Source organism: Staurois parvus, unplaced genomic scaffold (assembly GCF_062004578.1).
Source record: "Staurois parvus isolate SC_StPar_1 unplaced genomic scaffold, SC_StPar_1.0 ptg000091l, whole genome shotgun sequence".
Classification (NCBI taxonomy): Eukaryota; Metazoa; Chordata; class Amphibia; order Anura; family Ranidae; genus Staurois; species Staurois parvus.
This window is the reverse complement of record NW_028317887.1, coordinates 1,650,515-1,677,437: the sequence shown is the minus strand read 5'-3', so window position 1 is coordinate 1,677,437 and position 26,923 is coordinate 1,650,515. Positions and strand designations below refer to the sequence as shown.

Genomic DNA, 26,923 nt, shown 5'->3' with positions numbered 1-26,923 from the left:
TCTCTCTTCCCTCTCTCCTCTCCCCTTTCTCTGTTCCCTCTCCCCTTTCTCTCTTCCCTCTCCCCTCACTCTCTTCCCTCTCCCCTTTCTCTCTTCCCTCTCCCCTTTCTCTCTTCCCTCTCCCCTTTCTCTCTTCCCTCTCCCCTTTCTCTCTTCCCTCTCCCCTTTCTCTCTTCCCTCTCCCCTTTCTCTCTTCCCTCCCCCTTTCTCTCTTCCCTCCCCCTTTCTCTCTTCCCTCCCCCTCTCTCTCTTCCCTCCCCCTCTCTCTCTCTTCCCTCCCCCTCTCTCTCTTCCCTCCCCCTCTCTCTCTTCCCTCCCCCTCTCTCTCTTCCCTCCCCCTCTCTCTCTTCCCTCCCCCTCTCTCTCTTCCCTCCCCCTCTTTTTATTCTCTCTCTTCCCTCCCCCTCTCTTCCCTCTCCGTTTCTCACATCGTATGGGCTGCACACACACACCTCCTCCAAGGGCTGCTGATCTCCGTGCAGCAGGAAGGAGGAGGCGGGGGGAGGTGTGTGCAGTCCCATATGATCTGTCAGTGCAGGGAGGGAGACAGGGAGATGCCACAGACCACAGCACAGCTCACCTCCTTCGGATCCTCTCCTCTCCTTGCTCCAGGCGGTCCCCTGGTCCCGGATCATCAGCTGCTGGAGGGAGAGGTACAGGAGCATCGCTCTGCAACTGCGCTCCCCCACATCGATCCTCCTGCCGTCCTCCAGGCCACTGCAAGAGTATCGAAGGTACCCCTCTGCTGGCGGCCCTGTATGGCTCTGTTCGCCGCTGCTCTCAAGGGCCCCCCTAAAAATTGCTGCCCTAGGCAAATGCCTTGTTTGCTTCGCGGTAGATACGCCCCTGTGTGCAGCCTGTTATCTGGAATATGTAATGCTAGAGTTTATAATAAAATTCAGTTTCTAACCAAGTAAGCTGAGTATTTTACTTTTGCAAAGGAAGGGTGATTGGCACACTAGACAAAATCCACAATTTTACTGGATCTTTAAAAGCATCACATACTGGTGTCCAGACACTACATTCCAAGATGAGCATTGTCATAGTTTATTGATGTAAAGAGATTACATGTATTTAGGTTTAGTAATGGCCTGGAATATTACTGGCCCAGCAGTAAAGAAGGCTCATCATCCAGCCTGTATGATTCTGTTTGTTCATTTCTGTCTGATCCTGTTTGTTGTGCAATCATGCTTGAATAGAATTCAGTGCCTTGCTGATTTTTGAGTTAGATCTGGCGCTGGGGTAAATCACCACTCAGTGTGATTCATCTCTTGGCTGCTAGGTGATTTATGTGCCATTTTACCTCCTAGCATCACCTTCGAGATAAGCTCCATACAATATCCAAACTGAATGTTTTTGGGGTTTTTTGGGGCGGGGGGATTCTGCTTTTTGGTTAATTTTCCGTTCTTGTCTTTTCACAGAGGGGAGAAATCAGCAATTTCCAGTACCTGATGCACTTAAATACTCTGGCAGGCCGATCATATAATGACCTTATGCAGTACCCTGTCTTTCCTTGGATCCTGGCAGATTATGATTCTGAGGTAATGATTGCTTTCTAATACTGCTTCGCTGATTATTTAATAAAAAAAGACAAGCTTGTGAATATTCTATAAAAACTATCATGCTGTTGAAAAAATGGTAAAATGAACAATAATCATAAAATGATTTCGGATTAGAATAGCATCATGTCTTTGATCTCCTCCCCAGCTGGGCACAGCTGCTCTCTTTTAGCATGGATAAATACAAAGCCATTTAGCACATTGTATATTGCTTTTGTGAATGTGTATACTTTTGTCAGTGCAAGCATGATTTCTGTAGTGGGGTATGTAAACTGCATTGACACTAGCATTTGCCCAGGCTTATAGACCTGCAAGGGCAGTCAAATTTACCCTAATCTGTTGATATATAATATTGAATTTTTAAAAATTTTATTTTAACTTTTTCAACAGTTTTTATGAACTCAAAAGTATCAGGACTGTGCTTCATCGTTATGATGGGAGGCCATCAGGGTTCCATTTCAGCTGAAAAAAAAAAATCCATGAAAGTTGTCTGTCTATCTTAAAGTGGTTGTAAACTCTAATGCAGGCCATAGATGGGTCGTTTATCGGCCGAATTTTTGTCTGCACGAAAAACCGGCCGATATACACGCCGTTAGTGGGGCCAGCCCGTCGGCCGTTTTTCGCGGATCTTCTCATTTATTTTTATCGGTCATGCTGGAAAATCCACGAAAAACTGGTGGCAGCATCGGCAACGGGGCCGACCTATTTTTCGTTTATCAGCCGACAATTTGGCCGATAAACAGCTCATTTATGGCCAACCTTACTTATACCCAGTGAAGTGATTAGCCTCAGGTGATTACACAGAGGTAAAACAAAGCCTCCTATATATGTTGTAACTGTTTATTTGCAGCCGTTTGTCCTGTACATCCTTGTAAAACTCAGAGATTAAAAGGATTTTTCACAGACTCACAAAGCAAGGGGTGGGGAACTGCAGTTACACACTGTGCAAGAACTCTGAGAGCCGACAGGAGGGAAGGGGCACAACCCAATTCACACAGCACACAGGAACAGAGTTGAGGCTGTCAATCACAGGTCCTTCCCCCTTGTCACCTTTTTAGTTCATGGTGTCAGGAAAACTTGTCAGAAGTGACTCATGCGCATAGCAGAGGAAAAAGAAAGCAGGGAGAAATGACACTTAATGCTTTAGAGAGAGGCAAGTAAACACTACAGAAGTATGTGCTTCTTTCAGATTTCATGTCTGAGGTTTACAACCACTTTATTTTCAGTTTTTCTTTTTATCAGAACCATGACAAGGTTAAAATTAGGAGAACAGAGCTCTTCCGCGTTACCTCCAGAGTGGCTAAATTATTGATGTAATTGGAGCTTGGGGCTCAAGGAATCTCATGGCCCAGTTTTACATAATCCACATTAATTTTTTAATGTATGTCTAAAGGCAAAACTTTTTTAAATTTTGGATCAAGTAGAGGAGGGTAAAAACCGCTTCATGTTTATCTTCTTATCGGAGTGTTCCCATCAGTAGATTTCCCTCTACTCCTTTTGTGGTGGCAACCCAAAATGTTGGATATACCTGAAAAATACTACTATGAATATTTGTTAGTAATGTAACAAACAAACACACACAATTCGCAAACTACCACTTGGGACAGCAGTAAGGTTGTGTTGATACATGCTCCCCACATTTTTAGGCCCTCCCTCGTGAAGTACAGTACTGTACAACAGTTTTAAGCAGATGTGAAAAAATGCTGTAAATTAAGATTGCTTTCAGAAATAGAAGTGTTAGTAGTTTATTTTTATAGATTAACAAAATGGAAAGTAAATGATCAGAAGAGAAATCCAAATCAAATATTTTCATGCATAAGACAGGGAAACAAGCCTAAGTGACTTAACTGTGCATGAAAACATATGAATTGGGGTGCATTAAAATGGCAGCAGGTGCTCTGGACTGGGGAGTCAAAATTTTAACTATTTGACTGTAGTAGGAGGCAGGTTGTTTGCGACGAGCTGGAGAGAGGTACAATGAGTGTCTGCAGGCAACAGTGAAGCATGGTGGAGGTTTCTTGCAAGTTTGGAGCTTCATTTCTGCAAACAGAATTGGAGATTTGGTCAGAATCAATGGTGTCCTCAAAGCTGAGAAATACAGGGAGATACTTATCCATCATGCCATACCATCAGGGAGTCATGTGATTGGCCCCAAATTTATTCTGTAACAGCACAATGACCCCAAACATGCAGCCAATGTCATTTAGAACTATCTTCAGTGTAAAGAAGAACAAAGAGTCCTGGAACTGATAATTTGGCTCCCACAGAACCCTGATCTTGGCCTACATCCACAGAAAATCTGTGGTTAGGTCTCTAAGATGTTTGGAACAAATAACCTGCTAAGTTCCTTCAAAAACTGAAAAACTGTGTGCAAGTGTACCTTGAAGAAGTGGTCACACTACATTTTGATTTGATTTGGATTTCTCTTCTGTTCATTTACTTTCCATTTTGTTAACTGATAAAAAAACAAACTAATAACACTTTTATTTCTGAAAGCATTCTTAAGTTACAGCATTTTTTTTCACACCTGTCTAAAACTTTTCCACAGTACTGTACCTTACATAGTACTGAAATGAATATGGACAGGCATCATACATGTAGATTTGACTCTGCCTCAGGGGAATTGCACTTTTTGAAAATAAAATATATAGTGTTTAATACTGACAAATGCAAACTCTGTGCATAAGTTGACAGTAGATTTTTTTCTTTTTTATATGTTTTGGTAATTTTTCCCCTAGGGCGTGTCTTATTTTTTTTTATTTTTTTATTTTTTCCTAGGACAAGCACCAACATGTACCATTTCCCCTGTAGTGATAAGTGTACTATACTCTTTTGCCCTATAATTCACAGATATGGTAGTTCGTCAGGGAGAAGTGCAAATTTAATTTCCCATTTTCCCATTTAGGAGTGCTGGACTTACCCTGATGTTTAGATGCCCTTATGGCTAATGGCTTATTGGGTTGGCGGAAAGGCATACCTGAATATGATGAGGGACATAATGAGGAACACACCCCAGATGCTATTTGTTAAACCTCTGCAAGGACATTTAAGATAATGACAACATACAGTCTATCAGTCTTTTTTTCACAAAACCAGGCAATTTTAATTGATTTGGAAAATGGAACAATTTGTTAATGGTAAAATGTTTGATATTTTTATTGAAGGAGCTGGATTTGACAAATCCCAAAACATTTAGAAATCTTTCTAAGCCAATGGGAGCCCAGACTGATGACAGGCTTGCACAGTATAAGAAACGATACAAAGACTGGGAGGATCCTAATGGTAAGGTCCTAAAATTAAAAAATGTAAATTAACACATGCTTACTTTTTTGGTCTTTTTTTTTTAAGTTTACCTTATTTTAGTACATATGATTAATATATTTATTTTCTTGCACAGATTAAAATTAAACTAATTTAAATGTTCACTGGGGGGATTTACAAAAGTGGAGCAGACAGAATGTTTTGTAAAAATGTTCACCATGGAAGTGGCAGTATCATATTTTGGATACTTTAGTAAACCAGAAACTCTAATTATTTTCTTACAGGGGAGACACCAGCGTACCACTATGGAACCCATTACAGTTCTGCTATGATTGTGGCATCTTACCTTGTTAGAATGGAACCATTTACTCAGATCTTCCTCAGGCTTCAGGTATGGAACACTTTAGGACTGCCTTCAATCCTAGTTCAAGCAGTCTGAAGGGTTTGGAAATAATCTTAATAGCAAAGTATGCTTTCATTATCAACTAGACAGCAATAATCTGCCTCATTTTTTGTCCAGAGTAAATTACATTTGTAATTCTACCATTGTTTTAATAGCACGTGAAAGTGTTAGGACATCTGTCTTGTTTTTGTTGTTCCTGTTGGAAATATTTCCTATCACTTCCTGCAAGCACAAGAAGTGATCAGAAATCTTCAATTGTGATATTATTGTTAGTGTGTGTGTTGGGGGGGGGGGTTAGAAATGATTGTTGTTGTTGTCTGTGCTTTCCCGCTCTTCACTTCTTTAACAGGCATCACACACAGTGAGGTGAAGATTTTTACCATGAGTCATAGACAGAAGTAAAATGTTTTGGCTAAAGTCAGGCTTTAATAAAAAACAGAACTCTGTTTCTTGCCTGTATAGGTTACATAGGAAAACCCACTTGCTCCATTTGGCTCACACATCCCCCTTCCCTTGGCTTTCCACCTCTATCTTCTCGCTTAATCCAATCTCCCCTTCCTTTGTTTTCCATATCTATCCTACCTATGGCAGCAGCAGTGTCACATGTACAGTGAAGGAAATAAGTATTTGATCCCCTGCTGATTTTGAATGTTTGCCCACTCACAAAGAAATGATCAGTCTAAAAATCGAATGGTAGGTGTATTGTAACACTGAGAGACAGAACAGCAACAAAAAATTCAAATGAAATGCATGTCTAACAAATTATGCACTGATTTGCATGTTCATGAGGGAAATAAGTATTTGATCCCCTTCACAAAACATGACTTAGTATTTGGTGGCAAATCCCTTGTTGGCAATCACAGAGGTCAGATGTTTCCTGTAGTTGGCCACCAGGTTTGCACACATCTCAGGAGGATGGCAGATCCTCTCCAAGTCTTTAAGGTTTGATGGCTGAAACTTTCAGCTCCTTCCACAGATTTTCAGTCAGATTAAGATCTGGAGACTGGCTAAGAAATTGTATAAATGGGGATCAAACCATCATCATTTAAATTTATAAGCACCATGGTTTAAACCAGGGGTCTCCAAACTTTCTAGACAAAGGGCCAGTTTACTGTCTGGCAGACTTTGAGGGGGCCGGACTCTGACAAGTGAGGGTTGAAATTGTCCTGATATCAGTGGGAGTAAACAGTGCCCCATCTTTGGTATTAGGGGAAGGAATAGTGCCCCATTTTTGGTGTCAGTGGTATGCCTCATTGTTGGTGTCATTGGGAAGAATAGTGGCTCATATCAGGGGAGGAATAGTGCGCCGAGGGCCGGATGAAGGTAGTTAAAGGGCCGTAGTTTGGAAACCACTGGTTTAAACCAACGTTCTTCAACTAAAACAGTTTACATCTTTTATAACACTACTTACCAGGTACCCACCAGAGATGGGTCAGCTTATTTCAAGAGCCCCTTGTCATGCATACATTACGTAATTAGTATTTCCTATTTCTGTATAAATATTTGCAAACGTATCCCTTGAGTATTCCCAAATAACTGACATGATGACTTGTATTTGTTTTATGCATTATTTATTTTCTAAAATCCTAAACTGGATGAATTTTCTTTGACAAGCAGAACTATTCCATGAGCACATCAGAAGCACCACCTACAGTATATGTACCAGTGGTTGACAGCCTATACTTTAAATATCTGAGCTAATCATTGAATGGCAGCATTGATTAAAAGGAAGGCTAAAATTCTAAGCTAACTAAACAAATGTTCTTAGGTGCAGACAAACCAGGTGCCTCACTAGGCAAACATGTGAGTTAACCCCGGCAATACTGACAGCCTATATTCCGAGCAAGATGAGGAGAATGTAGGGGCTGTTCAAAGATATGTGAGCGCCATGAGCCTCTCACTTATTTTGCAATCCCCGATACATTGAACTGTATGTTACTGATCGATTTCACTCTGCTACACTTAGGGCCGGATCTAGCCCATCTGATACGGGGGTGCAGTAAAAAAAAATGTCTGCGGGGCAGAGGATGGAAGGTCAGTAGAACAGTGTACAGAAACAGGAATCATTAGGGCAGAGTACAGCTGGTTAGTAGGGCAGTGTCAAACGTGTGGATGTGGGAATCAAAAATTTTTTTTTCTTCAACCCACAGTTTGAAAAAAATAATGACTGAGCCTACCTTAAATGTGTAAGTTCACCTCAACAGAAAATCTGTAAGGTGACAACACTGGCTAACCAGAGCCAGCCAAATTGCGAACTGCCAGGTTTGGCCAAAACTCATCCAGAGAAGCATGTGAATATAAGCCATACCTTATAAGTGCGATGCCGTCACTGTACAGGTGTACATCTGGACCAGCCCTGTTGCCTGTTTTGAGGCCAAGCCCAGCAATTTTCGAATAGGATGGCTCCATAACTGTGCATGCGCAGTTCAGAGCTGAAGACGAGGAGTTTTTTTAGGGGCACTTTTCTCCAGTCTACAGATATTTATGGACAGGAAATGACTGCCTGTTTTTTACAAACATCTGTAAATTCATAGACCGTTGACAACACGGGGCTGGGGTGTATACATGCTGCCACTATGATGCTTTTTTTCGTGACCATGACAGAAATTATACCCTCTGTTCCTTTCTGTGGGTACAGTGCCTGATGAGTGCAATCCTTTCAAGTGAATGTGGCTACTCTGCAAGTACTCCACAACTGCATGTAATTGCGGTGTGCTAATGTGGGGTTCCAGGGGTTTAAGCAGGCGGTAATAAGGTGATACAACACCTCCTCATTCTTTGCCAAATGCTCTCATAAGATCTAAACACAGATTGCTCTTCAGAGACCAAAGCTAGTGTGAAGGAACTCTTTAAGGTATTCTGGGCAGGAAGAGGTTGAACAGAAGCATCACAAACTTGTGAGTTAAAGTCTAGCAGTTTATCCAACTAGTAGATTGTGAACCATCCCCAGTAGTTATACTTATATATCACAACACTTAAACTTATAATATCCCAGAAAAGTGATCTACCTTCACCCTTGAAGGCTAGTTAAACAATATATATGTGACTTTTCTATGAGCAAATACATCAAATCAAAAGATAAAACAAAAACTAATATGAAAAAATTATAAAATTATATATATAAAAAAATATTATATAAAAAAAATTTTTGTCCAAAAATCCCACTGTGTCCAAAAATAAAAATAAAATGATAAATAAAATTTCAAAAAGTCCCAAAAAATAATCCTCACAAGTGTAATACAAACACTCAAACTTTTTTTCTTCTTTTATCACCAAAACCTTCTTAATACCCGCAACACTTGATATTCGTGCACCTCAAAAAAAGAGAAAACTCGACATAGTGTCATACCTTAAATAATGTAAAACACACGTGCCACTCGCTGTGCAGCATGCAAAATACAATAAATGTGTATACTCTAACCCAGTGTCAAAACACATACAATTAAGTGAAATGACAATAAGAGTGAAAACACATTCACATAAGATATGCCATGCAATGTGTGAAAACCACTCCACAGATAACACTGCCAGTGTATCACACCACACCCTATATATATATATATATATATATATATATATATATATATATATATATATATACAGTCATGGCCGAAATTGTTGGCACCCTTGATATTTTTCCTGAAAATCAAGTATTTCACACAAAAAAGGTATTGCATTAACACATGTTTTGCTATACACATGTTTATTCCCTTTGTATGTATTGGAACAAATATAAAACAGAGGCAGAAAAGCAAATATGACATAATGTCACACAAAACCCCAAAAATGGGCTGGACAAAAGTATTGGCACCCTTAACTTAATATTTGGTTGCACACCCTTTGGAAAACATAACTGAAATCAGTCGCTTCCTATAACCATCAATAAGCTTCTGACACCTCTCACCCGGAATTTTGGACCACTCTTCCTTTGCAAACAGCTCCAGGTCTCTCTTATTGGAAGGACACCTTTTCCCAACAGCAATTTTAAGATCTCTCCACAGGTGTTCAATGGGATTTAGATCTGGGCTCATTGCTGGCCACTTCAGAACTCTCCAGCGCTTCTTTGCCATCCATTTCTGAGTGCTTTTTGACGTATGTTTGGGGTCATTGTCCTGCTGGAAGACCCAGGATCTTGGACGCAAACCCAGCTTTCTGACACTGGGCCCTACAGTGCGACCCAAAATCCTTTGGTAATCCTCAGATTTCATGATGCCTTGCACACAGTCAAGGCACCCAGTGCCAGAGGCAGCAAAACAACCCCAAAACATCATTGAACCTCCACCATATTTTACCGTAGGTACTGTGTTTTGTTCTTTGTAGGCCTCATTCCGTTTTCGGTAAACAGTAGAATGATGTGCTTTACCGAAAAGCTCTATCTTGGTCTCATCTGTCCACAAGACGTTTTCCCAGAAGGCTTTTGGCTTACTCAAGTACATTTTGGCAAACTGTAGTCTTGCTTTTTTATGTCTCTGTGTCAGCAGTGGGGTCCTCCTGGGTCTCCTGCCATAGCGTTTCATTTCATTTAAATGTCGACGGATAGTTCGCGCTGACACTGATGCTCCCTGAGCCTGCAGGACAGCTTGAATGTCTTTGGAACATGTTTGGGGCTGCTTATCCACCATCCGGACTATTCTGCGTTGCAATCTTTCATCAATTTTCCTCATCCGTCCACGACCAGGGAGATTAGCTACAGTGCCATGGGTTGCAAACTTCTTGATAATGTTGCGCACTGTGGACAAAGGCAAATCTAGTTCTCTGGAGATGGACTTGTAACCTTGAGATTGTTGATATTTTGCCACAATTTTGGTTCTCAGGTCCTCAGACAGTTCTCGTCTCCTCTTTCTGTTGTCCATGCTTAGTGTGGCACAGACAGACACACAATGCAAAGGTTAAGTGAACGTCTCTCCTTTTTATCTGCTTTCAGGTGTGATTTCTATATTGCCCACACCTGTTACTTGCCCCAGGTGAGTTTACAGGAGCATCACATGCTTGTAACATTCTTATTTATCCGCAGTTGTGAAAGGGTGCCAATACTTTTGTCCAGCCCATTTTTGGAGGTTTGTGTGACATTATGTCGAATTTGCTTTCTTTCCTCCCTTTTTTTGTTTTGTCCCAATACACACAAAGGGAATAAACATGTGTATAGCAAAACATGTGTTAATGCAATACGTTTCGTGAGAAATACATGATTTCCTGGAGAAATATCAAGGGTGCCAACAATTTCGGCCATGACTGTATATCTATATATATATATATATATATATATATATATATATATATATATATTTATATATATATATATATATATAAAGTGGTAAGCAAACCACCACTCTCCAACTCTAATATGGATGGGTAATTACCCTATAGCAGAGACAGCAGGGCAGATTAACCACTCTGGGTTACAATCTCCTCTCATTGATTTCCTCCAACGATTATGATTTCCTCCTCCACTTTCCTCCAGAAAACCAGTCACCATATAAAAAGTATTCTTCTTTATTAAAACTCACATAAATTTTGTGGTAACAGCTCCTCCTCACAAGCAGTATGGACATGGACAGGTTCAGGGAAACATAAACTGCATGTTCCCACTTCCAAGATGGCCGCGATCGCACTTCCGGTCAACGTCGATGCGTATGACGTCACGTGTCTCTGACGCGTTTCGTCACTTCCTTTGACTTTTTCAGAAGGGTAAGGACGTCTGTGCATCGACTCCTTATGTACCGCCCTTTCTACATGAACGGCACCACTCAACGCCATCTTGGAAGCCGGAAAAGGTTGCCCACACCTGACTGCATTGTATCTAATACAAAAATTCAACTACCACCTATACATAACTTATGAGTGGTGCCGTTCATGTAGAAAGGGCGGTACATAAGGAGTCGATGCACAGACGTCCTTACACTTCTGAAAAAGTCAAAGGAAGTGACGAAACGCGTCAGAGACACGTGACATCGTACGCATCGACGTTGACCGGAAGTGCGATCGCGGCCATCTTGGAAGTGGGAACATGCGGTTTATGTTTCCCTGAACCTGTCCATGTCCATACTGCTTGTGAGGAGGAGCTGTTACCACAAAATTTATGTGAGTTTTAATAAAGAAGAATACTTTTTATATGGTGACTGGTTTTCTGGAGGAAAGTGGAGGAGGAAATCATAATCGTTGGAGGAAATCAATGAGAGGAGATTGTAACCCAGAGTGGCTAATCTGCCCTGCTGTCTCTGCTATAGGGTAATTACCCATCCATATTAGAGTTGGAGAGTGGTGGTTTGCTTACCACTTTATATATATATATATATATATATATATATATATATATATATATATATATATATATATATATATATATATATATATATATATATATATATATATATATATATAGGGTGTGGTGTGATACACTGGCAGTGTTATCTGTGGAGTGGTTTTCACACATTGCATGGCATATCTTATGTGAATGTGTTTTCACTCTTATTGTCATTTCACTTAATTGTATGTGTTTTGACACTGGGTTAGAGTATACACATTTATTGTATTTTGCATGCTGCACAGCGAGTGGCACGTGTTTTTTACATTATTTAAGGTATGACACTATGTCGAGTTTTCTCTTTTTTTGAGGTGCACGAATATCAAGTGTTGCGGGTATTAAGAAGGTTTTGGTGATAAAAGAAGAAGAAAAAAAGTTTGAGTGTTTGTATTACACTTGTGAGGATTATTTTTTGGGACTTTTTGAAATTTTATTTATCATTTTATTTTTATTTTTGGACACGGTGGGATTTTTGGCCAAAAAATTTTTTTATATAATTAATATTTTTTTATATATATAATTTTATAATTTTTTCATATTAGTTTTTGTTTTATCTTTTGATTTGATGTATTTGCTCATAGAAAAGTCACATATATATCATCCCCAGTAGTATTTCAGGTGTCCCTGGACATGAAATCAACTCTGCAAGTAAAAGCTCCTAGAAGAACAGGGAGGGGGGGAGAAGGGAGGAAGATGGGGACAGTTGAGTCATACAGTAGGTTTCAGTGTTCATTCATCCCAGGTTGGGATCTGAAGGCTCAGGCAGCAGCCTCATTCATGAAGCCAGGATGTAGCTTCCAGCTGCTGTACTTCATAACACCTGCCCACATCCCCTTTCTGAGGCACAGCACTGGTTGTGTATAGGAGTGTGGGCAGGGCAGACAGGAGGAAAGGGGTGGGAGCAGCCGGAGCAGATCAGGTCCTCTCCTGCCTGTGCAGATGGGAAGGGGGGGGGGGAGCTTGCTGCCTGGAGTCTCCACACCGCTCAGCTGTATACACTGGCAACTCCTGTGGCCCCCGGGCAATAGGGGATCATGGGGCCCCTGTGTCCTCACCAACACCCAAAAAAGCCTATTAAAAAGCCAATAAAAGGTACCAGGGGCATGTCATGGGGCCCCCTACTGACCCCGGGCCCTCGGGCAGTGCCCGAGAGCTCCAATGGTCAGTCTGCCCCTGCCCTGTGCATTATATTCTCCACACTGCTCAGCTGTATACAGTTACCTGTGCATTATAGTCTCCACACTGCTCAGCTGTATACACTGCACTGTGTAGTAAATCCTCCACACTGCTCAGCTGAATCTACTGTACATTTCATTGTCCATTCTGCTGAACTGTATACACTTTAAATACACCATAAGCCCCACCTGTACATTCTGTACTGCTGCGCTGTACATTATAGGCACCATGGAGCTCACATTTACAAAATGTGCTGTGAGTTATATACTCCATGCTGCTTAGCTGTTTACAAGAAGCTACATTTCAACACTGATGCTGCTTCATTGTATAGTCTATGCTGTACAAAATTTCCACTACTGTACTTCTATGATTTTTGACTGGTCGGACGTATACAACAGGGGATACTTTCAACTGGTTCATCATGACAGTTTACAGTTTTAGGCAGCAAAACCTATATAAAGACATATCAATTATTATTTAAAAACATAAGGAGTTGCACTGATAGGCTACATGATGTTTGGTGATCCACACCACAGGGTAGATGCTGGACACTTACTATAAATGCTATACACCATACACTGTAGACCACGGTTTATCAACCAGTGTTTCTCCAGAGGTTGCTAGGGGTTCCTTGAGCAAGGAACAATTTCTGCCTCTCAGATAAGTTCCCACTGCCAGCATTGATCTTTTTGGGTGATCTGTAAGAGGATAATTCTTCCCAGTGACCACAAGTGTAAGGAGCATTCTCCTCACTGACCATCACACTAATGTATTATGAGCTGTAGATAGAGTAATTATTACCGGGGATTCCCCTAGGCTAGAAAGTTATTTCAAGGGTTTCTCTGTGTTAAAAAGAATAGGAAAGGCTACTCTAGGCTTTGTCATCATAATCTCTGGCCCTTGTTTGCACTTTTCATGTTTCCTCTTTTCCAGATAAGGGCACACTTTCGCTACATTACTGATGCCTGTCATTTCTTTCTACTCAGATTCATTTGATAGTAATTGCTTTTAGCATTATGATCCTTATGTGGCAAGAACAAGCACAAATTTGCTAATTAGAGCACAGTCCTACAGTGGATATAAAAGTCTACACACCCCTGTTAAAATGTCAAGTTTCTGTGATGTAAAAAAATTCGACAAAGATAAATCAAATCATCTCAGAGCTTTTTCCACCTTTTAATGTGACCTATAAACTGTACAACTCGGTTGAAAAACAAATTTAAATCTTTTAGGTGGAGGGAAGTAAAAATAAAAAACTAAAATAATATGGTTGCATAAGTGTGCACACCCTTGAACTAATACTTTGTTGAAGCACCTTTTGATTTTATTACAGCACTCTTTTTGGGTATGAGTCTGGCACATCTTGACTTGGCAATAGTTGCCCACTCTTACTTGTAAAAACACTCCAAATCTGTCAGATTGCAAGGGCATCTCCTGTGCACAGCCCTCTTCAGAGCACCCCACAGATTTTCAATCGGATTCAGGTCTGGGCTCTGGCTGGGCCATTCCAAAACTTTAATCTTCCTCTGGTGAAGCCATTCCTTTGTTGATTTGGATGTATGCTTTTGGTCGTTGTCATGCTGAAAGATGAAGTTCCTCTTCATTTTCAACTTTCTAGCAGAAGCCTGAAGGTTTTGTGCCAGTAGTGACTGGTATTTGGAACTGTTCATAATTCCCTCTACCTTAACTAAGGCCCCAGTTCCAGCTAAAGAAAAACAGCCCCAAAGCATGATGCTGCCACCACCATGCTTCACTGGGCATGGTATTCTGTTGGTGATGTGCAGTTTTGTTTTTGCGTTTAAACATATCTTTTGGAATTATGGCCAAAAAGTTCAACCTTGGCTCCATCAAACCATAACACATTTTCCCACATGCTTTTTGGAGACTTCAGATGTGTTTTTGCAAAATTTATCCAGGCTTGGATGTTTTTCTTGGTAAGAAAAGGCTTCCGTCTTGCCACTCTACCCCATAGCCCAGATGAAGAATACGGGAGATTGTTGTCACTTGTACCACACAGCCAGTACTTGCCAGATATTCCTGCAGCTCCTTTAATGTTGCTTTAGGCCTCTTGACAGCCTCCCAGATCAGTTTTCTTCTCGTCTTTTCATCAATTTTGGAGGGACGTCCAGTTCTTAGTAATGTCACAGTTGCGCCATATTTTATCCACTTGATGACTGTCTTCACTGTGTTCCATGGTATATCTAATGCCTTGGAAATTCTTTTGTACCCTTCTGACACTTGATGCTCTTTGCGGACCATGGCTTTTGCTGTAGGATGTGACTAAGAAAATGTCAGGAAAGACCTACTAGAGCAGCTGAACTTTATTTGGGGTTAATCAGAGGCACTTTAAATGATGGCAGGTGTGTACTGACTCCTATTTAACATGATTTTGAATGTGATTGCTTAATTCTGAACACAGCTACATCTCCAGTTATAGGAGGGTGTGCACACTTAAGCAACCACATTATTTTAGTTTTTTATGTTTACTCCCCCCCCCCCCCCCAAAAGATTTCAGTTTGTTTTTCAGTTTATAGGTCACATTAAAGGTGAAAAAAGTTCTGAAATTATTTATCGTTCTCATTTTTTTACATCACAGAAACCTAAGATTTTAACAGGGGTGTGTAGACTTTTTATATCCACTGTATATGAATTCAGCTTTCCTCATGTCTCCAGAAGCGAAATGATGCCTTATTGCTAAAGGAAAGACACTTCATTGTCACTGTAGGAATATCCGCGATATGTTAGCAACAATGTAATGTCCTGGTGTGATGCCATGATGCTAGTTTGATTTAGGGAGTAATATAATACACATCAGGAACTTTCTGTTTGTGACTATCAAGCTAAAAACACTAAACTTCCATTTGAAACTATCTATACCTCTGGGTATAAGGCCCCTTTAACACGAAGACTCCGATCAGGTCCACCTGTCAGTTTTTCAGTTGGACCTGATCATACCCTCTGTTCACCGCTATGGACTGGCGGGTGTAAATGGACTTGTCTGTTTACACCTGCCTACCTCAGTCTGATCCATCCTGCTCTGTCTAGGCAGAGCAGATCAGAGGGCAGTCAGGTGTAAACGGGCAGCAGAGCCCATTTACACCTGCCGGTCCATAGAACAGAGCAGACTCAGTCCATGTCCGCTCTGCATAAATTGAGCCAATATGAACCTATCTTCTGCCCACTCTGCCCTGCTCAGCAGGGGATCTGTCCACTGATCCCCTGCTGATCACCCTGTGTGAAAGGAGTCTAATGCATTCAGAGCACATGGGTTGTTTGAATGGATTTATCCATACTAATAAATGGTCTACAAGCAATGATTTTCTGACACGCAATTGTTTTGGATAGACTTAGAAAGAATTAGAAATTCCTTTCTTTTTTTGCTTGTTTGACAGAGTGGGGAAGGGTTAGACCCTTTCAACGCTTCATTGCTGTTCTAAGTTGGGTCATTTTTTTTTTCCTCAATAACTATGCTTATCAGGCAGGAAATTAGGATAACTCTATCTAACCCAAATTATTTCTTCATTTAATTTAATTTATTAATTGAAGTCATCAACTATTCTTTTCCGTTTTGTTGTAATTTAACAATTCTGCCTGAAAAAAAAATAGAATTTAAGGTTCATCTACAACCTCAGGGGTCCATTCAGTTAACAGCCCACACATTCTTCTTTTTTTTTTTTTATTTATTCAACCAGTTGGTTGAACAAAAAAATGATCTGATTACCCCACCCAAACATTATTTTATGTAGATGGGGGAATTCTCTTGCCATGCTATTGTGTTCTGTGGGTCTTCCCCACTGTTGGAATACAATGATCAGTGCTGCCAGCTATAGCCTGCAGCACTGATCAATCGGGAAAAACCCGGCAGCCTGGTTGTATAGAAGTCAATTTGGTAGATTGAATTCTGTACAACCAGGGTGCCCATACATGGATCGAAATTAGTCTGGTCCCTGCTGAACCCGCCAAATTTTGATCTATGAATGGCCAGCTTTAGCATGGTTCTACAAAAAAAAAAAATCATAAGTATATGTGTTTGCATGCGTGGGTATGTTATTTAAATCAATCATTCAGCAATTTGTGTTTATTTCTGACTGATAACGTGAAATCTGATTGGTTGATATGGGTTACAGCAGTTGCAACCTCATAATGCTGGTTTTTTTTTTTTACATTTAGTTACGTATTATTACACTTGATAGGGCAATATCCTCCTCCCCCCCTTCACCTTTTGCAGTCCAGATATCTTCTTCACACTCAACATCCTTTGCAATCCTAGTTAGATCTTCATCTGTACTTTGTGGTAATTAGACAATTTTCAGAATGTGACAGTAGAGGGTGCTTGCATGTTAATATTTGACACTTATACAATGAGGAGACAAGACAGTGTTTCCTTGTTCAAGTACCTGATTCATTATCCAAGCAAGATGATGAGGTTAGGAAGTGCAATGTACTTTAACATATTTTGGTTATTCTCATCTGTCTTCATTATGCTTGACATACACAATTTATTTCATATGTAATCTGCCCCTATATCTTAGTATTCTAAATGGGTATCAGCACTTAATAGTAAACCTGTCATGAGACTACAGACATTACTATTAGAGAATTTATAAACTAAAAAAAGCTAGCTGTTTTGCTATCTGGCTGTAGGACCACTTGAGGTATATACCTGAAACTTTCCTGTTATGGGGACAACATTTTACCAGACAGGAAGTGAGGGAACATCTTTAAATAAAAAACTGACAGAGGTTCTGATATTTCTGTATTTCACTTGGGGGGGAAAAAAGCATTTTTACTTTTGAGTGTGTTGCTGTTAGAGAAATATCCCCTCACTTCCTCTCCTGGGGACAACCTTTTTACCAAACGGGAAGTGATGGAATCTCTCCAATGGCTGTAAGAGTTTTAATACTTCCCCACTCTATCCACAACTTAACATTTTGTCTATATAAACACTTTAAGCTCTCTGATAAGAGGCCATCAAGGGATCTTGAGCTGGCAGGTATGTCTTCGAGTGCATACGCAGTATACTTACAAAGCAGAGACACACACTCTCTGTATAAAACAAAACCGTATAAAACAAAGCACTAAGCTTTTATTTTGCACTTTTGTCCATTTGAGAAGAAAAAGGTTTTTGAGTGTGACAACAGAATAGGCCAGCTCCAATAATAAGGGGCATATGACATTTCTACATGTTTTCTTTCTTTCAGGGCCAGTTCACACCAGATGCAGTCCAGTGTGTTTTTGTTCTGCATAAAAAATGCACAGTGTTTTCTATGCATTCCAATGACCCTAGTTCACACCAGTGCAGTCAGTTCCAGTCTTTTTCGGGTGCAGAAAAAAAAGTAAAACATGCTGCATTTTTTCTGCGCACAACCATACTGGAACATGGCAAACTGCATCAAAAATGCACAGTGTTTTCTATGCATTCCAATGTCCCTAGTTCACACCAATGCAGTCAGTTCCAGTCAGTTTCGGGTGCAGAAAAAAAGTAAAACATGCTGCATTTGTTCTGCACACAACCATACTGGAACGCATCAAAAATGCATCGGATCGGAGTGTGGTGTGAACTGTAAAAACACATCCAGAACGCATCTGGAGTGCGTTTTTGTGGTGTGAACTGGCCCTTTGTGTAACCTCAGTGTGCAAAGCATATAAAGTTCTAGGTGATTTTAAAGTTTGCATTTTGTCAACAGAGAAGGTTGTGTGTCATTTGTTTATATTCTCTTGCAACAGGGTGGTCATTTTGACTTGGCTGATCGGATGTTTCACAGTGTACGAGAGGCTTGGTACTCTGCATCGAAGCACAACATGGCTGACGTGAAGGAGCTAATTCCGGAGTTCTTTTATCTTCCAGAGTTTCTTCTAAACTCTAATAACTTTGATCTTGGTATGGAGATTTTTTCTGATATCATGGTTTTAAAGCAGCTGGTAAAGAGACCCTGCGACCAGGCCAGTCGTTTCAACAACAATCTCGCCAAAGGATTATGTGTGCATTTATTATATATTGTGCATGCTATTTACATCTAAAAACATCTCCTGTGTAGATTTCTGTTGGGCACTGCCATCTTGCATGTGATGTCAACAACCCCAGCAGACATTTAAGAAGCCCTGGGACTGCTGCTTTGTTCTGCCCTGTTGGTTTTGATATCAGCAGCCCCACAGACTTGAAGCTGTTAAAACTATAGGCAAAACTTTTTTTTTTTTTCTATTTCTGATAGAGCAATGGAGGGTTAAAACCCATCAAATTTAGTTTCGACATCTGTGTCCCATTGCAGTGGATTCCCTTCCCTTCCTGTCCCATAGCCAAACAGGAAGTGAGAGGAAATCCCCGCAAATTAAGGAATTCCTTAGGGACTCCCAGGTTACCAGAACTAGTGTCCCCATTGGAAAATTTCCCTTCTATTTGGGATTTTCCATTACTTGCAGTTTCAATGACAATGGTAAATAGAGAGCGTGAATCTCCCTAGCCGTGACACAGCGATAAAAATGGACAGGTGTTCTAATCCATCTCCACTCTAATAAAAACTTTAAAAAATAGTTTTTCCTTTAGTTATACTTTAAGTGACATGCTATAGTATACCCCTTTGCACCTCCCCAAGCAGCCACATGAAAGATTATGGAGGGGAGGAGGAGATAGATGAACTTAAACAAAGGGGTAGATTTACTAAAACTGGAGCACTCCGGTTCTTCTGCAGCTGTGCATGGTAGCCAATCAACTTCGAACTTCAGCTTGACAATAATACCTGGAAGCTGATTGGTTTCTATTCAGGGCTGCACCAGATTTTCCATGCTCCAGCTTTAGTAAATCTCCTCCACAGAGTAATTAGATACTCCCAGAAGAGGAGAGGGCTATGATAGACAGGGAGGGGGTTGCACTAAGAAATGGACTCTTGAAAAAGTAGTCAAATTTGCTAGCAAATTGCAAGTCGGTAAAAACAGTTTTTGGAAAGAAGAAACACTGCAAATAAGCATTTTAAATACTTCATTTTCTGTTTGTATCTGCATGTTTTTGGTTGGTGACAGGGTCTCTTTAAAGTATTAGAAGATGTATTCATGTGGGTTATTAAAAAGATGGAACTTCATTTATTGTGATCTATTCGAGGGAATATTTAGTCCTGGCAATGTTTTTATGTAAACGTATAGATCTCTACCTAATTTAAATAATCTCACCAATGTTTCTCTGCATAAACTATTATTACAGCCATAACATTATGACCACTGACAGGTAACGTGAATAACATTGATTATCTTGTTACAAAGGCATCTGAAAGTGGGTGGAATATATAAGGTAGAAAGTGAACATATTGTCCCTGATGTTGGTGTCGAAAGCAGAAAAAAATGGGCAGATGTAAATATTTGAGCAACTTTGAAAAGGGCCAAATTGTAGTGACTAGATGACGGAGCCACAGCATCTCCAAAACTGCAGCGCCAAAAAGTGGTTCAAGGAAGGAATACTGGAAACTGGGTCATGGATAGCCAAGGCGTATTGATGAACATTGAGAGCAAAGACTTGCTTCTGTATTCAGATCCAATAGAAGAGCTACTGTAGCTCAAATTGCTGAAAAAAAAAGTTTATGCTGGTTCTGATAGGTGTCAAAGTACACAGTCCATTGCAGTTTGCTGCGTATGCACAGACCGATCAGGGTGCCCCTGCTGACCCATATTCGCAGCCAAAAGCTCCCACAGTGGGCATGTGAGTATCCGTACTGGACCATGAAGCAATGGAAGGAGGTTCTCTGATCTGATGAATTCAAGAATAGTTTGAGAAACACAACGAGTTTGAAGTGTTGACTTCAAACTCTTTAGATCTCAATCCAATCGAGTATCCATTGGTTGTGCTGAAAAAACAAGTCTCATCCATGGAGGCCCTACCTCACTAGTTATACTGATGGCTTGGTGCCTAATGCTACAGCATACCTTCAGACGTCTAGTGGAGTCTATACCTTGATGGGTTATGGTGGGTGGTCATAATGTTATGGCTGATTTGCGTATACAACAATCAACCATAACTTTATGACCATTGATCGATAAAGTGAATGACATTGACTATCTTGTTACAATGGCATCTGAAAGTGGGTGGGATATATTGGGCAGCAAGTGAACATGTTGTCCCTGAAGGAAAGCAGAAAAAAAAAATGGAAGTTTGCGTATGGGTCTGACCGGTCAGGGTGACCATGCTGACCGGTGTCCACATCCAAAAGCGCCTACATTGGGCACGTGAGCATCAAAACTGGATAACAGAGCAATGGAAGAAGGTTGCCTGGTCTCATGAATCCTGTTTTTACACCATGTGGATGGCCTGGTGCATGTGTGTCGCTAACCTGGAGAAGAGATGGCACCAGGATGCAGTATGGGAAGAAGGCAAGCCAGCAGAGGCAGTCTGATGCTTTGGTCAATGTTCTTCTGGGAAACCTTGGGTCCTGTCATTCATGGGGATGTTACTTTAACACATACCACCTACCTAAACATTGTTGCTGACCAAGAACACCCCTTCATGAAAACGGTATTCCCTGATGGCAGTGGCCTCTTTCAACAGGATAATGCGCCCTGCCACACTGCAAAAAGGGTTCAAGAATGGATTGAGGAACACAACTAGTTTGAGATGTTGATTTAGCCTTCAAATTCTAAAGATCTCAATCCAGGAGCATCTGTGGTATGTTCTGGAGAAACCGGTCCAATTCATGGAGGCCCCAGCACTCAATTTACAGGACCTAAATGATCTGCTGGCTTGGTGCCAGATACCCTGGCATTCCTTCAGAGGACTAGTGGCGTCCATGCCTCTACGGGGCAGACTGTTTTCACGGCAAAAGAGGAACCTACGTAATATTAGGTGTGTGGCCATAAAGTTATGGCTGATCGGTGTATATTATGCAAACAGAAGTGTTCCTCTTCGTATTCCAATCTTCTCAATTACCCATCAGGATTCTCTTTCACCCCACTGTGATATATACTGTGCAATTCTGCAAAATGGCCGCCACGGCGCTACCGGTTTTGTCTGACGTCACATCCAACTGATGGGTTTCAGCATAAGATTGACTACCTCATAGGTAATTTCCTCAAATAATCCAAATTGCCTACGAGGAAGTCACTCTTATGACGAAACGAGTCAGTCGGATGTGACTTCAGTCACAACCAAAAGCGCCGTAGCGGCAATTTTGATTATTGGAAAGCAAGCCGTTTTCACCCATGACACATGTAAACACATTTTTGTTACTATTAAAGTGGATTTTATGCATATTACACTATGGAAGTATGTTTATGTCACATGGCTACTGAGAACTTGTGAAGGAGTGAGGAGGCGATTGGTCACGATAACATTTGGATTGCATAAAGGCTATTTTACAAGATTTGCAGGGAACGGTACATGACTGAAGGGGAAGGGATCACACACTTTGCTGTGGTTTGGCACATTGGTGGTTGTAAAAGGAGCGATCTCACGTGTTGTGGATTTGGTCACGTTTAAAGTGAAATGCACAGTTTTCACCCACAGTGGGTAAGAGTATTTAGGGGGAAAGGGGCACATGTATTTGTGTCTTGCACATAGTGGTTTGAATAGCATTTGAGTATAAACATACTACACTATATTAGTTCTTTTCTTTTGGAGTTTTGTATTAGCACAGTGGAAGATCACAGAATTGCACAGTATATATCACACAGTATATATCACAACGGGGTGAAAGAAAATCCTGATAGGTAATTGAGAAGATTGGAATACGAAGAGGAGCGCCTCTGTTTGCATAATAAGGACTTTCTTACCCAGGGGGGTATTGGACTGAGGACTGCCCTTTCATGTTGCATTTAGTTTTGTGGCGCGTTATATTATATTTGATCGGTGTATAGGTTCTAATAGGGGAAAGTAGCATTTGCTTTTTATATTGCTGCATATACAGGCTGGGATTCTTGCTTTGCAGTGCTATAGAAGGATTCTGCTTTACTACTTCTAAGGCTCACTGCATATTGTGTGAACTTCATATGAGAAATGAATGTAAGCACTGCATCGATTACTCAAAATCTTCATGGACATGCAATGCACATAAATATTCACTAAACATACTCTACTTTTCTATTTAATTGTATTTGAGAAACATGATAATTTCTACAGATGTTAAGTACTTTAGACACAAGATATTAATGTGATGGTTAATTCCACTAACGTGGATAATATACTTTTGTTTTCATATAGGTTGTAAACAAAATGGAACAAAACTGTGTGATGTAATTCTACCCCCATGGGCAAAAGGTGACCCACGAGAATTTATTCGCGTACACAGAGAGGTAAATAGAAAAACAATGACATATGTGAGCTCAGCCATTCATTAAAATGATCCATACTGTATATTGAGCAGGTAGATTTTTAAATGTACAGTATCTCACAGAAGTGATAACACCCCTCACATTTTTGTAAATATTTTATTATACCTTTTCATGTGACAATGCTGAAGAAATGACACTTTGCTACAATGTGACATAGTGAGTGTACAGCTTGTATAACAGTGTAAATTTGAGGTCCCCTCAAAATAACTCAAGACACAGCCATTAATGTCTAAACCGCTGGCAACAAACGTGAGTACACCCCTAAGTGAAAATGTCCAAATTAGCCAATTTCCCTCCCCCGGTGTCATGTGACTCGTTAGTGTTACAAGGTCTCAGATGTGAATGGGGAGCAGGTGTGTTAAATTTGGTATTATCGCTCTCACTCTCTAATACTGGTCACTGGAAGTTCAACATGGCACCTCATTTTTCTTCTACATAAAGATGCCCTAGGCTATAAGAAAATTGCCAAGACCCTGAAACTGAGCTGCAGCACGGTGGCCAAGACCATACAGCGATTTAACAGGACAGGTTCCACTCAGAACAGACCTCGCCATGGTCTTCCAAAGATGGTTGAGTGCATGTGCTCAGCGTCATATCCAGAGGTTGTCTTTGGGAAATAGACGTATGAGTGCGGCCAGCATTACTGCAGAGGTTGAAGGGGTGGGGAGTCAGCCTGTCAGTGCTCAGACCATACACCGCGCACTGCATCAACTTGGTCTGCATGGCTGTCGTCCCAGAGGAAAACCTCTTCTAAAGATGATGCACAAGAAAGCCTGCAAACAGTTTGCTGAAGACAAGCAGACTAAGGACATGGATTACTGGAACCATGTCCTGTGGTCTGTTGAGACCAAGATAAACTTATTTGGTTCAGATGGTGTCAAGCGTGTGTAGCGGCAACCAGGTGAGGAGTACAAAGACAAGTGTGTCTTGCCTACAGTCAAGCATGGTGGTGGGAGTGTCATGGTCTGGGACTGCATGAGTGCTGCCGGCAGTGAGGAGCTACAGTTCATTGAGGAAACCATGAATGCCAATATGTACTGTGACATACTAAAACGGAGCATGATCCCCTCCCTTCAGAGACTGGGCCACAGGACAGTATTCCAATATGATAACAACCCCAAACACACCTCCAAGACAACCACTGCCTTGCTAAAGACGCTGAGGGTAAAGGTGATGGACTGGCCAAGCATGTCTCCAGACCTAAACCCTATTGAGTATCTATGGGGCATTCTAAAGCGGAAGGTGGAGGAGCACAAGGTCTCTAACATCCACCAGCTCCGTGATGTCATCATGGAGGAGTGGAAGAGGACTCCAGTGGCAACCTGTGAAGCTCTGGTGAACTCCATGCCCAAGAGGGTTAAGGCAGTGCTGGAAAATAATGGTGGCCATACAAAATATTGACGCTTTGGGCCCACTTTGGACATTGTCACTTAGGGGTGTACTTACTTTTGTTCCCAGCGGTTTAGACATTAATGGTTGTGTGTTGAGTTAATTTGAGGGGACAGCAAATGTACACTGTTATACAAGCTGTACACTCACTACTTTACATTGTAGCAAAGTGTCATTTCTTCAGTGTTGTCACATGAAAAGATAGAATAAAATATTTACAAAAATGTGAGGGGGTACTCACTTCTGTGAGATACTGTATATCTTTGCCGGGTTGCTTTTCTACTTTGTGCTAGAGCCCTGCATTGGAGCTACTCCTAAAAACAGTGAAACGGAGATATAAATGAATATATTGCTAAGTGGGGCCAGATATGGGCAGCTGTCTTTTATTTCAAACTGAGGTTACTTAATAGTGTTACAGTATGATACAGTCATGTCACAGTATTCATGTGAGACTCGTGGGTCTGTCGACAACACCAATAGTACATATTTTTAGCTTCTACAAGTGTGACAACATATACTGTAATGTTATATAGCATGGTGAAACAGATTTTATGTACTGTATTTGTCTTCACATTGTATATTATTTAAGTATCGATATGGTTTACCTGTTACAGCTCACCGCTAAAGTGGAACTTTACCCAACTAACAACTTGATAAAAAAAATTATAATCTGTAGTAAGGAATATACTGTAAATTCCACATTAATAATTCTGCTAAAAAAATTAGTGTGTGCTATAAATTGCCTCCAGCATTGTTCCTGTTTATTCTTGCTGGAAGCAAGTTCCACTTTAACCCCTTCACACCTAAGATAAAACAAATCTTAATGGCAAAGTAAAATTTAGCAACGTTGACAGTACATATCATCACAACTATTTTGTACATCCAGGTGAATTATACCTTGTTTTTTTCAGGATTAATTGGGCTTTCATTTGGTGGTAAATGGTAATGGATAGCTCCTGATTTTTTTTTTTTTTTTTTTCAAAGGAAAACTGGCCCAAAATAGTAAAAAAATATATATATTTTTTTAAATTTAGCTGTGTGTTTCTTGTTACTACCATAACCTAACACCAAAGAACAACCCAAAATAAATTCTCCAGCTCCTGACAATCGCAGCAATACCACATATGTGCATGTTATTTGTTGTTTGTACCTGTTGTACAGCCCAGAAACAATAGTACACATTTTGTTTTTTTTTGTTTTCTTTTTTTAAACACTACCTAAAACACTAATACTAATTTTAAAAAATAGAAAGAAAAAAATGTTGACCATGACCTTTACTAACCCTGGCACTGACCTAGATCAAACCTTGTTCTTTATTTTATTTTTTAACCACTTCCAGTCCGGACACTTTTACCTACGTCCTGTCCAGGCCAATTTTCAGCGCTGTCACACTTTGAATGACAATTGCGCGGTCATGCAACACTGTACCCATATGAATTTTTTAGCATTTTTTTTGAGACAGATAAAAATTTATTTTGGTGGTATTTATTCACCACTGGGATTTTTATTTTTTTTTGCTATGTAAATTAAAAAGTCCAAACATTTTGAAAGTGTTTTTCTTATAAAAATTTTGCAAATAAATAGTATTTCATCATAAATCTTGGCCAAAATTTATTCCGTTTATATTTTTAGTAAAAAAAAAAACCTCAAATTAGTTTATAACCAAAAAGTATCATTTTTAAACATTTTTTTTAATTTTTTTATATTATTTTTTATTTATTATTATATTTTTTTTTTTACATACTGTCACCCTAGCAGTACATTGTCACCATGGTGACACTGTACCACGTGTGGGGGGTGATGATTTATTTATTTTTATTTTTTTTACACTGATTGCTTTTACACCCATAAAGGATGTAAAATCAATCATTTCTCCTCTCTAGCTGCATTCTTGCAGCCATTGAGAACTACTGAGTGAGCTGTGATTGGTCACAGCTTGTCACATGGTACATGGCTGTTGTGAATAGCCTTGTACCATGTGACCTCTGTGATCATTCACAGATTTCACACGTAGTAAGCAATGATGTCCGAAGTGACATCTTGCTTACTACTCTGCATGTGATCACTGATTGGCCAATCAGTGATCACATGATCGGAACCTCGTACAGAGGTCCCGTCCGACGATCAGTGTTCCACTGTGTTCGGAGGACACAGCAGGCACCGGATCGCGGTGCTGCATTCTCCAAGGGAGCACGCACAAGCAGGGTGCTGGGAGGCCGTTTATAAATGGCCACCCGACCCTGCACTGCCACCATCCGGCCGTTTATATGCACTGGACGGGAGGTGGTTAATATTCATTTATTTTTATTTTTCTCTGCACACGTTTTTGTTTTTTTCTTCTATCTGATAGGAGAGAGAGAGAGATCCAGAGAAAAAAGAAAACATTGGCGGTGGGCTTCACAGTGACTGATCACTGTGATAGCCAATCAGAGGCTATCACAGCAATCAGTTGACCTGGAATCGGGAGTCCTGGGTCCCGATCATTAATGTGGAACCTGGGGCTCTCACTGACAACCCTGTCTT

The 26,923-nt window shown here is 40.5% G+C and overlaps 1 protein-coding gene across 6 annotated transcripts in view; it reads left to right on the top strand.

Annotated features, from left to right (window-relative positions):
- The window catches only part of WDFY3 (WD repeat and FYVE domain containing 3), a 363,148-nt gene that overhangs the window by 315,776 nt on the left and 20,449 nt on the right, over positions 1-26,923 (top strand). For all 6 annotated transcript variants that reach the window (XM_089670537.1, XM_089670536.1, XM_089670541.1 and 3 more), the window contains 5 exons: positions 1,422-1,541; positions 4,724-4,841; positions 5,105-5,211; positions 18,431-18,584; positions 22,881-22,972. In XM_089670537.1, coding sequence (XP_089526663.1) covers positions 1,422-1,541; positions 4,724-4,841; positions 5,105-5,211; positions 18,431-18,584; positions 22,881-22,972 — 591 coding nt within the window. The remainder of the gene's footprint in view (positions 1-1,421; positions 1,542-4,723; positions 4,842-5,104; positions 5,212-18,430; positions 18,585-22,880; positions 22,973-26,923) is intronic.